At 40.7% G+C, this 14117-nt stretch overlaps 1 protein-coding gene across 3 annotated transcripts in view; it reads left to right on the top strand.

Annotated features, from left to right (window-relative positions):
- Positions 1–14117, top strand: part of PTPRA (protein tyrosine phosphatase receptor type A) — a 149439-nt gene that overhangs the window by 107090 nt on the left and 28232 nt on the right. For 2 of the 3 annotated variants that reach the window (XM_045980776.1, XM_045980775.1), the window contains 2 exons: positions 11553–11643; positions 12565–12641. In XM_045980776.1, the coding sequence (XP_045836732.1) occupies positions 11553–11643; positions 12565–12641 (168 nt within the window). Of the gene's footprint in view, positions 1–7355; positions 7429–11552; positions 11644–12564; positions 12642–14117 lie in introns of those variants that run through there. The other variant, XM_045980777.1, reaches the window with a different exon arrangement.

Below are 14117 nucleotides of genomic sequence, written 5' to 3'. Positions count from 1 at the left end.
AGCACCAGAGCTAGGTCCCCAATAGGCACTTTGCTCTTTTCATAATCTGTAGTGCCCACTGCTTCTGGGTAATAGGGGATGTGACCCCAGGCCAAACTTCTTTTTTTGTAAAGTGAGTTGTTTGGAGGAATATTGCCTGAGGTGAAGCATTCCAGTAAATCCCTGGATGGAGGTGGTATTCCTGGAGGCATGGTAGGCAAATTGAAACAAATATTATGGTGAGAGCCCCATTACTGTGCTACCACGGCCACTGTGTTCATGGGCTCATTGGGCCAGTGCTGGACAGTGAAGGAAAAGGCTGAGCAACATCTCCTGGATTTTTAACAGTGAGTGCTGTCTGGTGAGCATACACATGGAGCATAAATATTTTCTGTCTTTCTTGTTCCAGTTATCCACCATCCAGGGATCGGCTTAGATCCTGACCTCCAGTGAGGTAGTGTGATACCTTGCTTGGAGTTCTGTTTCCTGGAAGGATTTCTCTTATTTTCATTCAGAGTCATCCCTTAAGTAGATTATCCCATAGCAGTCTACTTCTAGAGTGGGCCAGTACATCTCGCAGAGCCATTTGTGCACCAGGCTGGACTTTTTTCTTCCATTAACTGTTGATATCATTGGAATTCTGTGTCTGTTGAAGGAGTGGCTATGCGGCAAGTGTCCTGTACACATTACTTCATCTGGGGGTAGAATTCTGTTGGACATGTCCAAATTTGTGGCTTATGGAATCATGTGATACTTAATTGATGATGGGCAGTTGAAGTCACTTGCATATCTTGTGACCCACAGTCAGGCATATAGTCTCTACCAGAACCCAGTGCTAAGCTAGGAACATGATCTTGCTGACAGGATCATGGTTTTGTCTCCAGATCCTAATGTTTTGCATTATGATTTTCCTGCTTAGCCTTAAGCACAGACACTTAGGGCCCCATAAGATCACCCAGAGCCTATTTCTCTGTGGCTTGGGTTAACTAGAGAGCCTTCTCTTTCATATCAGTCAATAACTGAGTCAGAGCAGAACACCAGCACGTGGTATATGCTGTCTTCAAAATCCAAAATGGCTCCACAAGCATCAGTCCTTCCTAGGGGATTGGAAGGGGGAATGAACAAGGAACAGCAACATGTCTTTTATGCTGGAGGGGATATTCTCACATGCCACAGGCCTTTGACTTTCAGAAAACTTGGCAGAAGTGTTTTTATTTTTATGTCTAACATGTACATCTAACATACATATATTCCTGCTTTTCAAGTCCTGTCAGATTGATGCCATCAGCATAGTTGTCAGGGTGATGGCCTGTGAAACCGACAAAATCCTGATGAACCAGATCACATCAGATAGATGTCAAGATGATTTATCACTCGGGCTGCTCCTGCCATGAGAATGGGAACTGCTTCATGTAGTCTTTGTGCACCATAAAGGAAAAAGATATAGCTATTAATGAGTAGCTATATTCCAGGTACCAGCGGTTATGTCAATCTGTAGGAAAGGAGAGTGTGTCTGGAAAAGCACCTACAAATTGGCAGTTCTACGTGATTCATATATTAAAATCCACTGACATCCTTAAACACTGTCGGTCTCTTATGCTAGTTTCTTTTATAGCTTGCATGTGGGGAGGTGGTGGTAGGAAGCATCAGAATAGTTAATGCTGGAAGTCACTGAGCACTCGCTTCATATCATCACTAAACTCGCACATGTAAATGTACTGTCTCATTATTCTGCAACTTACAGTCTTCTGTAGCACTTCTGTAACTCACCTAGAGACTTAGGATCTCTGTAACTCCTCTTAGCCTTTTGGTAAAGAGATTACTGCTCCAGCTTGCATTCGCTCTTGCTATTTTAATGGTCCTTCTTATCCATTGGGATAAGAGACCAGTGTGAGTATTCTGCCACTTGCTGTAGATAGCTGTTCCAACCATACACTGGGAAAGTAGGTATTTCCTAATGTAAGTGTGGTTTGGGCCAAAACTCTTACTGTTACCTAGCCTGCAAAGGCTCCATTCTAACTAGCATAGAATAGTGGCATTCTAGGTTCCCAGTGATTAGGTAGCTCAAGGCCAGAACCTGCTAGATCCCCAAAGGTGTATTTTCCTTTACCCAGTGGAGTTATCATGGTCAGTGGGTGTAAATTCTTAGGAGAAGATGAAGAGAAAGTTCCTGGTATGTGAGTGTTGATGTTATGTGAACTTTTTCCTTTCACATGCCTAACATTGAAGGGTTCTGGGTCATGAATTGACCCACGTTGGCAGTTGGATGCAAACGAGCCCTTTCTCTAGCTTGGCAGTCTAGTCAGGCCCCCTTAGTTCACCTGTGCTGGCTGCCTCCCATTCCTATTATTGGGAGCTTCCCAGTGACTTATCCACAACTAGAGATGTCTGAGTCCTGGAGACTCTGGCCTCTGAGGCTCCTTCCATCCCAGGGAAGGATGAGAATCCCATTTTGAAGCAAGTCCCTTCCACGAGCATCTCACTCTGGTGAAGACAGGCACAGAAGCACTTCTGAAAGATTCTAGTGCTTTCCTCACATGTGTGCCTTCTCTGGCAAGGCACGCTTGGTGGATCCCATCAGGGACACAGTGAAGGTGTCAGCAGGAAGGTTGAGCCTCTTGGAACCCTGGTAGCTCGGATAATCCCCCACTTTGTGCCAGGGGCTTTCGGCTTTTCATGGTTACCTAGCTGACTTTACCATTCAGTCCAGGTTTCCATTGGCCAACCTAGCCTGCCATTTTGTGGCCAGGCTCCTGAGCTGTTATACTGCGTGCAGAAGTTCAATTAACCATACCAAATTAGAAATTTGGCCTTACCCAAAAATGATGCTCTTCCCTCTTTGGTCTAAGATCTCCAAAATCTGTATCAACAACTATTCCTACGATTTTTGATGATCCAACTCAAAGAATTCCTGCAGTTTCCTCCAAGTATCAGCTCTTTGCTTTTCTTTTTGTTTATGTATTTTAACCTCCACATTGTGTTGTGCTTGCATCGTGATTGTCCATGAGCAATGAGCGGAGTCACGGGGCAGTTGTCTTTCTCATGAAAGCAGGGTGCAGTAGAGAGCATACTAGAGAGGATTAACAGTTGGCTTTCTCCAACTCCTCTGTTTCAGCACTGTTGTCATCTCACTTAAGACCCTGGCTTTCACATGAGTGGCCTAGGAAACATAGGAGTCTCACTGGCATTAACATTCGGCATCCAGCGAGATACTGAAATCTTAACATTTGGTTCAGCAAAACACATGGCACAGTCAGAAAGGCCCTAAGTTTTGTGCTCTCTTTGGAGAGCTGGACTTTTCCTTATTTCATTATCTGATTTTGTCAGAATTGCACTACCCTTGATTTCAGCATTCCTCATCTCCTTTTAATTGGACTTCCCCTCCCTCTTTCCCACAAGCTCGTACATACCCCAGGCAACTGGAAGCAGTAACTGAAGTGACTGAGTGCAGTTGCGAACTAGGAGTGGCTTACCCTTTCCTGTCCTGAAAACTGATTGATAGCTCCTTTCCCTTTATCTGAACCCAGTAATCAGGCTCACATCACCCACATTTCTCCCCTCGGTCTCCCAGCCACAACCCCTCTCTGATAGGAAACTGCTAAGTCAGTTAAGGGTCTTTTATTTAAAAATAAAAGAAGTTGGGGCACTTGGGAGGTTCAGTGAGCCTCTGCCTTTGGCTTATGTCATGATCTCGGTGTCCTAGGATCAAGCCCTACATCAGGCTCTCTGCTCAGCAGGGAACCTGCTTCCCCCGCCCCATCTCTGCCTGCCTACTTGTGATCTCTCTCTTGTCAAATAAATTAAAGAAAAAAAAACTCAACTCAAGCAAATTAAGAAACAAACAAAAAACTCCAAACCATTAATTGGGAAGACTTGGGAGAAGCTAACCGAATCAAAAGCTGAGGTAGACTACCAAATCTTGGGCAGAACAGGCCCTATCCTGCTGGCTCTGGGGCCCTCTAGGGAGGTCTCTGTGCTTTCTTGGTTTCACAGTCCTGAGAATCTGGATTGGCACAGTGTGGCTCAGATGCAACTGTGCATGCAACCAGCCCTGGCAGGGAAGAGAACAGCAACACTTAGGGCAAAAACACCAATTTGTGTCTACCAGAATAATACGCTTACAATCAAGGGGTGAGGAAGGCCATTTTAAGCAAAACACAAGAATCAGAAGGCACAATGGAATATATTGGAAGATAATAAATACATTAAAATATTATATATTCCGATGAAAAGTGACGCCATAAAAAAGTAGCCAGTTGGGTCCCTGGGTGGCTCAGTCAGTAAAGCATCTGCCCTCAGTTCAGGTCATGATCTCATGGTCCTGAGGTCAAGTCACACATTGGGCTCCCGCTGCTCAGTTAGTGGGGAGCCTGCTTCTCCCTCTCCCTCTGCTCTCCCCACTGCCCCCCCCCCAACTTCTGCTTGCTTGCATGCTCTCGAATAAATAAAATCTTAAAAAAAAAAAAAAAGTGGCCAACTGGGAGAAACTGTTTGCCACAGGTAGAAAGAGAAACTTTCATAAAACATAAAGAGATGCTACAGACCTGTGAGACAAAACTAAACGTTGAAGTAGAAAAATTAATAGTTCTCAGGAAGAAAGCAAATGGTCTATAAACCTATGAAAAGCTGAACTACATGTAGTAATCAAGGAGATCCAGATTAAAACTAACCATTATTTTGGGCCTGTTTGTTTTGAAAATTTAAGAAGATTGGTATTGTATGGGCAGAGACCTGTGGATACAGATGTTCTTATGCACAGGTAGAGCAAGTTTAAATTGGTATAGTACTGGAAGGATAATTTGGCAATATCAGTCAGATTTCATATGTTTACACTATCTGACCTAACTTCTGAGACTCTGATACAAAACCAAGTATGTGTTTCCTGAAGGTTGTTCATTACAGCACTATTTATAATAGCAAAGAAAGTAAAGTGAAAAGCAACTATCTGTCAAATAGCAGATTAGCTAAATGATTTCTTGTATCCGTTGTGAAATTTTATACTATCATTAAAATAAATGTCTGAACCTAGATTTCTAAGTCACTGTTTTGGGAGAAAAGACGTTGCAGAGGACTGTACATTGGTATAATCCCCCTTTAAAAATATACTTTTTTTTTTTAAGATTTTATTTTTTTAAGTAATCTCTACACCTAACATGGGGCTCAAAATCACAACCCCAAGATCAAGAGTCACATGCTCCACCAACTGAGCCAGCCAGGTGCCCCCCAAAAATACTTTTTAAAGTCTGGAGCTATAAACAGTGGCTTTCTACAAGGGGGTTAAAAGCCATAAGAAACATGATAGGGAACTTTTAATTTTTACTGAGTTATTTGATTTTTCTTTTATAATAAGCATATTCTTTTCATAACATTTTACAAAACAGTTTCTTAATATGATAAATGAAACTAACAGACTTTAGCTTTAGCATAATAACCACTGTACTTTAATTGATATATAGCATGTAGAATAAAGAGTTGGTGTCCCCAGCTTGAGTTTTGCTAAGAGTCTTGTGATCAAGTTTCTGTGAAAAGGAATATCACTAAATGGGAAATTGTTCTGGAGAAAAATTGGATTATGGAGGTGAACAGCTGAAGGAATAATTCACATAAGACATGACAGCTGTTTTCAGATATTTGATGGAGTGTGCAGCATTTCCATGAAGCCCCCCCATGGTTGAAAGTTCTAGGTGATGGCCTTTGCCCTAGAGTTATAAGCTAGAATTTTTTTTTTAAGATTTTATTTATTTATTTGGCAGACAGAGATCACAAGTAGGCAGAGAGGCAGGCAGAGAGAGAGAGAGAGAGAGAGAGAGAGAAGCATATTCCCCGCAGAGCAGAGAGCCTGATGCGGGGCTCGATCCCAGGAGCCTGGGGATCATGACCTGAGCTGAAGGCAGAGGCTTTAACCCACTGAGCCACCCAGGCACCCCAAGCTAGAATTTTTTTATTGACCAGCTTTTGTCTTAGAAACATTGAATTTATCTAAAAGAGACACTTTTATTTTTTTTTATTTTTTATTTTTTTTAAAGATTTTATTTATTTATTTGACAGAGATCATAAGTAGGCAGAGAGGCAGGCAGAGAGAGAGGAGGAAGCAGGCTCCCTGCGGAGCAGAGAGCCCGATGCGGGGCTCGATCCCAGGACCCTGAGATCATGACCTGAGCCGAAGGCAGCGGCTTAATCCACTGAGCCACCCAGGCGCCCCTAAAAGAGACGCTTTTAAAAGCCACCTATTGAGATCCCTAAAGCATTCAAGGTGTTTTTTGTTTGTTTGTTTTTTTAAAAAAGCAAAATGTAGTTATCTCCTGAGAGGAAGGGGATAGGTGACAGAGAAGAGAGGAAAGAGTGGAACCAGTGAGATGATCCAAATCTGTAAATTGCAAGATGTGACACCCTCCCTGATGCAAGTCTGCATTCTTGTAGAGACTGCTTAATGCTGCCTTCCAGGTGGAGAAGCATGGATGTGTAATCTGGTGACAGGAACTGTGTGGCATCTGAGTGAGGTGGAGGCAGAATAACCTCTACATTGACGCGTTGTCTCAAAATAGATGAATCAGAGCCGAAGGCCTATGGGAATCAGCAGGAACTGTGTCAGAATTCAGTAGTCCAGGGAATTGGGAGTTAATGGGTTTCCAAGGGACAGAGAAGGCTCCAGCTGACCTCTGGGTTTTCCACTAGTCAGAACAAGGAAAATACAAAAGAAATGTGTGTCTAGGTTTTGGGTCCTTCTAAACAGAACTTCCCGAGATGTGATGAACTACCTTAAAAGGGAGCAGATTGCCCATTATAGCAGAGTGCTCAGACGCTGATGATTCTCCAGTTAGAGTGTTTGCCGGGGGATTCAGATTTAGAAAAGAATGAGACTCAGCACTGTACTGGAGATCTTAGGCAGCACAATGAGGCAAGAAGAGAAATGAAAGGTATTAAGGATTGGAGAAGAAGAAACAAAATAAGCATTTTTTCCAGAGGAGAATATTGTCTTAGAAGAAATTCAAATACTCATCAGATACATTATCAGAATTAGTAAGTTACTTTAGCAAGGTTGATAGGTACAAAAACAAGATAAAAAATTAATGCATTTTTGTACACAAGCCACAATCAGAAAAATGATAATAATTTTTAAAAGATGCCATTTACAATAGCATCCAAAATGTAGAGTACTTAGGAATAAATTTAACAAAATATTTGCAAAATCTTTGGAGAAAATTATAAAAATGTTTGAAGACATTAAAGAAAAACCCTAAACTAGTGAAGAGTTAAGATCAGTGGATTGATTAGAAGGCTCAATATTGTTAAGATGTCAATTCTCCCCAAACTGATACATAGATTCAATGCAATTCCAATAAAAATCCCAACAGGTTTTTTGTGGAACTTGACAAGCTGATTCTAAAATTTATATGGAGGAGAAAAGATTCAAGAATAGTCAAGACATTCCTGAAGAAGAAGAACAAGGTGAGGAGACCTGCCTTACCAGATACAGTTATTATAAAATTAAGACAGTTTTGTATTGGCACTGGAATAGATGGATTGACCACTGGAACAAAATAGCCCCAAAGTAGATTCATGTGTGAGTGGAAACCTATTTATGGCAGAAATGCCATGGCAGTTTTGGTGGGGGAAAGAATGGTCTTTACAATGAGTAGTGCTGGAACAGTTGGGTAACCCTATGGGAAGAAATGAAAGTGAATTCTTGTTTCAAACCAAACAAAAAATAGGTCCCAGGTGGTGTAGATACTGAAATTTAAAAGACAAAACAATGAAGCAGAGACAGTAATGGAGGTACATATGCTTATGATCTCACAGCAAAAAAGGATTTCTTAAGATTTAAAATGCTGATAAAGGGAAAGATCAATCAACTTGGCTACTTTATAATGCAAAACTCTGTCCATAAATATGACAAAGGAAATGAAAGGGCAGGCCACAAGCTTAGTAAAATTTATTTGTAACACTTGTACAGACAAAGAATGAGTATCTAGAATGAAGAATTACAGATTAATAAGAAACTAAGCAATCCAGTTGAAATATAGGGGAAACCCTTGACTAGGTACCTCACAGAAGAGGGAACTCTGTTGACCAGTAAACTCTGGAAAGATGGTGAACCTCATTAATAATCAGAGAAATGTAAATTAAACCTACATTTGATAAATTTAAAATCTGTCAGTAGCAAACGTTGGTGAAGATCCAGAACAACTGGAACACTTAATATTGCTGGGGGGAGTGTAAATTGGTACGACTGTCTCGAAGAACAGTTTGGCCTTACTTGGTAAGGTTAGAGATTCTAATATTGAAACGCTTGTACATGTGCATGAGGAAACACATAAAATTAGTATTCAGGGCAGAATTATTAACTGTGAACAACCCAAATATTCATCAGTAGAAGAATGGATAAATAAATGTTGGTATGGTCTCAAAACAGAGTGCTTCAGAGTAGTTGCAGTGAATGAACTTTGGCTACCTGTAACAGCCTGAGAGAATCTTCAGAATATAATGTTGGGCAAGAAAAAAAAAGTCACCATTTGATTATGATTCCAAAAATAGACTGATAAAAAAATACATATATTGTTTGAGAATACAAAATATATGGGATACAGATAAAGCAAGGTGATGGTAACACAGAATTCTAAGTTGTGGGAGGGGTGAAAAAACAGGATATGAAGAGAAAGGCCCAAAGAGAACTTGTGAGTTAAGTTGTATGATGGATATCCTTTTTTTTAAATGTAAAAATTGAAAAAGAATTTTTTTTAAAAACTTGACATATAAAAAAAAATAATTTCATACATAGCCTTGTCCCCAGTAAAGGCTTAAGCAAGGATGAAATGGTCTTTGATGCCTCCTAGAGTTTCTAGGGATTTTAACAATCTGGTAGCCTTCTGGGTTAGCTGCTTGTGCCTAGCTCTGTGAGCTAGGTTTTTCAGAGCAGAAACTAAAAGAGTAGGTAGGATTCACCTTGTTTACATCCCTGCCGTAGGCTCTTCAGTCTGACCCTTTGCATGTAACACCAGGTTCTCTAGGGAGGCCCTTTGTTTTCTCTTGCCAACAACAGTGGCTCTTGTTGCTTCCTGACTTTCCTTTTAGGGGTTTGGAGACCCTAGTTTTTCTTCATCATGACTGTGGGGAGCTAGGAATGCTGATAGGACTATGAGGTGTGGTCATAGTCATAACTGACCCCTGAGGACTATTTTGAAGAGTCTTGCTATCACTGCTTCTGTTCTACATCATTTTAGACAAGGGTGTACATGGGAAGATGCCTCTGGCTTAGTCACGAGGGCATTAAAAACTTGTATCTCATTTCTTCCCTGTACCAGGTGGAAACTGTGGAAGTCTAGCTTGTCTGGAAGAAGGCAAACCAAAGGGGAACTGGGAAGTTCCAGTCTTAAGTAACGTCTCTGTTCTATGTGTTAGAGTACAGCCCAGGAAACTCTCTTTTCCCCTTTATGTATTGGCAGCATAGGGTTCAAGGAATTGCCTTTCTCAGTATAGTGACATGCAGAACTGGCAGCGTTTTAACTCTGAAAGGAAACTCTCTTGAGTAACTGAAGGCAGACAGACTATGAAACCCCGACTCCTGTTAGGGTCTTCCACTTTAATTTCTCCTACCATGATCTTGCTAGTTCCCAGGAAGTGTATTTGCTCCGTTCTTAAAGCTTTTGCATCTATCTGGAAAAATGGTTGCTTCTAGACTGGCTTTTCTTTTATTTAATATATTTTTTTGATTATCAAAGGTAGGCACCTGAGAGTTATCCTTTATTCCTGTCTCTTTCCCCAACCCACCTTCCCTTCATTCCAGCTTTAACTCCAGAATGTATGTCAGATGCATCTTTTCCTTATACCATCCTCCTTCCACGTTCCTATTCTCACCTTCCTCCCGGTCCCTTTTCCACATAGCAGCCAGAGTGATTCTTTAACATGTAAACTGGATTGCAGTTGAAAAACCTTTAATAGTTTCTCATGTACTTAAAATAAAATTCAATCACTGTTCAGGGACCTACATGGACTTCTGTGATCCAACCTTGCCAGGCCCTTCTCGTCCACTTCCTCTTGCCATCCCCACCACACACATTGTCTGTATAATACATGCTCTCACTGACCTTGCAGTTAGCTCACACAGCCATGCCTTCTCCTGCCTCTGGGTCATAGATGCTGGTCTCGTTGCCTAGAATATTATTTTTCACACTCCTTTTTCCTCATAGAGACCTACTCTTAGTCTAAATTTGGGTATATCTTAAGCTTTCTGATACTTTCTGTAATAGCATTCTATTCTTTCATTGTATTTTTCATGGTTTGTAATTCATATGTTTTATTTGTTTAATGTCTTTCATTCACAAGTTTGTATTGTCCTTGAGACCAAGAACTGTGTATATGATTGATTTACCACTGTTTGCTCTGTACTTATCCTGGTGCCTAATAGGTACTAATCTGTATCTATTGAAAAAACAAATGAAAAGAAATACATGAACCATAACTTACTTAACTGTTCCCCTACTGCTGAATACTAAGGTTGTTTTCAGTTTTGGATCCTTCCAAATGGCAATAAAGTAAATAATGTGAACAAAGAGATTTTTATTTCTTTAGCCTAGATTCTCAAAAGTAGAGTTGCTAGGTCAAAGCATGGATAGTTTTAAGGTTCATAAAACATATTTCCGAATTACTTGTCAGAAAGGTTGTCTAGGTTGGAATTTTGAACTGTTTCCTTTCTTGGTTTTTTAAATTTTGGATATAGAACACATAAGAGGAACGTGGTTCAAATAGTAAAGCTTAGCTTCCCACTTCTATAAAACCAATTTATTGAATGCTTGTTCTGTACTAGACTTGAGATTTTGGTAATTACTTCTTATGTGGCAGATATTATTAACCCAGTTTTAAAGATGAGAAAATGGGGTCCTAGAAAGTTTAACAGATTTTAAGGTCATACAGTCCAGACCATCTCATGTCAGACCACTTATTTTTATCCACACACTTCCCACTACTAGCTAATTTACATTTGCTCCAAAACTACTGCAGGTTCAATGTCAACTCACTCAAATCCTCTGCTTCCTAAATGCTGCATCCATGTGAATGTCTTCCCGCCCACCTGCCGGTCCTTGCTTCCTTGCCCCGTAATACTAGAAGCTGGGCTGTCATTCCCTTCAGGTCCCTAGAGAGGGCCTAACTCAGCTAACCATTCCGACCCCTCCTGTGTGGTTTCACTCTGAGATGCTTCTCATCTTTGCATGTTGGTTAACATGACCATCCCTTCAGTTATGTCCCCATTCCTGTTTACAGGGGTGTTCCATTTTGACCCAGCATTGAAACAGGTCCCTAACCACACAGTAATCCTATAAAGGGCATGCTGCGCTTATAGTAATAGTAAGGGCATTCTGCCCCCTGCGGATTCTTGGTGTTAAACTCTAAGGAGCTTGCAGGCTGTTTAGAGGAGAGGTGCACTCTCTGTGTTAAGCTGCAAGTGTTCACCTGAGCCCATCTTTGTCCCCAAGTTAGGGTAGAAATTGCTGTCAGATCGGGGGATGGTGTAGCATTTTGCATGTTTGGTGTTTATCCCTGTTAGTAACTTCCTCTAATTTCTCTTAACCTTTTAGGCTCTCCCTGCTTGTCCTATCCAAGCCACCTGTGAAGCTGCCTCCAAGGAGGAAAACAAGGAAAAAAACCGATATGTAAACATCTTGCCTTGTGAGTGTTTGCAGAGTTTCCTGGCATATAATCTTAAACTACATCTCTAGCCATATTTTTTTGAGGATGGGAAGAATCTTGTGATTGATCAGAGGAGGGTTGGTAATAAGTACGGTCGAGCCTTTGGGCAGGAAGAGCCTTTATGGTCCCCCAGAGTGACCCAGGTGCTTATAAAGTTCAGCGAGGGAGCTTGACCAGGTTTTTGTGGCAGGCCTAAAGTTTCTAGGTCAAGAGGAGCAGTTTCACTGGGACCAGATAGGATGTGCATGGTTGTTACGGTTTTTTTGTAGTGCTTATGGCAAAGAAATCCTAATACAGAGTTCTCTTCATGACACCTTCCCAGGGTTAGTCATTGCTAATTAGTTGATTTATAACCTTATAATACACATTTGTCTAAGCCAGTGGTCTGCAGAATGGGATATGCATAATCCAGTGGGATGTGACAGCAAAATGTTTGAATTTTGCTTTGTTTTTTTAATTGCCTTCTCAAGAAAAATTTATCCTTTAAAAAAATTTCTGGTGTATTTTTGGGTGCATAATATATTAGAGACCACTCTCTGAGACATTTATAGATACTCATGTCGTCTTATTCATATATGAGTATATGCATATTATGTATATTTTTAAAAAGCAATTAGTATTCTGATTACATTGCTTTGACTTCTTTCTTTTAACAGTGTATATTGGCAGTTCATCTGTCAAGAAACAAATATTCATTTTCCTTTTTATCAACTCCTTATTGTTCCTTGTTGTGGGTACAGCTTAATTTATTTAACTAGTCCCTGAATGATGGCTGAGATGCGTCCAAATTATTGCTCTTATAAACAGTGTTTCAGTGATATCTTAATGCACATAGGCACAGATGTCCCAGCTGGCCTGGTTGTGTCATTAACTGAAACATTAATTTTTTTTTTTTCCTAGATGATCACTCTAGAGTCCATCTGACACCAGTTGAAGGAGTTCCAGATTCTGATTACATCAATGCTTCATTCATCAATGTGAGGAACTCAAGGTTTTCTCATTATTAGATTGACTGACCATTGGCTACCATCTGCTGGCTCCTTCCCAGCTTCACATTAGAAGGAATATTTGTCATTTCAAGTTTTTCCTGAGGAGTCTAAATTTTTTAAGAGACCCCCCCCAAAAAATGTTTTTTTAAGATTTTATTTATTTGACAGAGAAAGAGAGCACAAGCAGAGGAGCAGGAGGGAGAGGGAGGAGCAGGCTCCCCACTGAACAAGGAGCCCAATGCAGGACTCAATCCTAGGACCCCAGGATCATGACCTGTGCTGAAGCCTGATGCTTAACCCACTGAGCCACCCAGGCGTCCAAGACCAAAAAAAAATTTTTAAAGATCAGATAGTTTCATATGTATTCTTATGTTTACCCTGTTGTCATTCCAAAAGCTTTCTCATGGAAATCTAAAGGTGTACTTTTCAGTAAGCGTCAGTGAATCCTTTTTGAGCTTATTCAGATAAGTAAGAACAAAAGCAGGTCTTACCATTTTGAGTAAAAGTAAGGGAGAAGAACAGGACAAGAATATCTGACACTAGGTAAGTCTGGTTAGTTATGTCTACTCTGAACCAAGGCCTGAGGGAAGAGCTGAAACTGGGAGATTTTTTTTAATGGTGATTTAGAAATGTTTGCAGAAATGGTCCAAGAGACTTGAGTATGTTCTGTAGGCTGTGTGAGGAGCCAGTAAAGCAAGTTTGAAAAAGAGAGCACAAGTGAGCACAAGCTAACAAGAGCAAGCCTGACTACTGAAGTCGGATGTGTGAAGAGGATACCCATAGAATTTGCACACCATGTTCACAGTAGCATTAATCACAATAGCCAAAAGGCAGAATCAACCCAAGTGTCCTTCAGTGGATGAATGGAGAAGTGAAATATTGTATATGCATGCAGTAGAGTGTTATTCAGTCTCAAAAAAGAGCAGAAATTCTGATACATGTTACAACTTTAAAGATTTATGCTAAGTGACATAAGCAGGTTACAAAACAACTTCACTGAGGTGTAATTCACATACCGTAATTTTCACCCATTTAAAGTTTACAACTCTGTGGTTTTTAGTATATTCACAGATACGTACAACCATCACTAGTCCACTTTAGAGTATTTTCATAACCTCAAAGATACTTGCGTCTCTTCCTTTTTTTTTTTTTTAAAGGTTTTATTTATTTGAGAGAGAGGGAGGGAGGGAGCACAAGTGAGGGTAGGGGCAGAGGGAGAGGAGCGAGTAGACCCCCTACTGAGTGCAGAGCCTGCCACAGGGGCTCCATCTCAGAACTCTAAGATCATGACCTGAGCCAAAGTTAGATGCTTAACTAACTGAACCACCCAGGTGCCCCACCTCTTACTTTTTTTTTTTTTTTTTAAAGATTTTATTTATTTATTTGACAGAGAGAGATCACAAGTAGGCAGAGAGGCAGACAGAGAGAGGAGGAAGCAGGCTCCCCGCGGAGCAGAGAGCCCGA

This window comes from Meles meles, chromosome 16, assembly GCF_922984935.1.
Source record: "Meles meles chromosome 16, mMelMel3.1 paternal haplotype, whole genome shotgun sequence".
NCBI lineage: Eukaryota > Metazoa > Chordata > Mammalia > Carnivora > Mustelidae > Meles > Meles meles.
The sequence above is the reverse complement of the archived record's forward strand: the minus strand, read 5'-3'. Positions and strand labels throughout refer to the sequence as shown.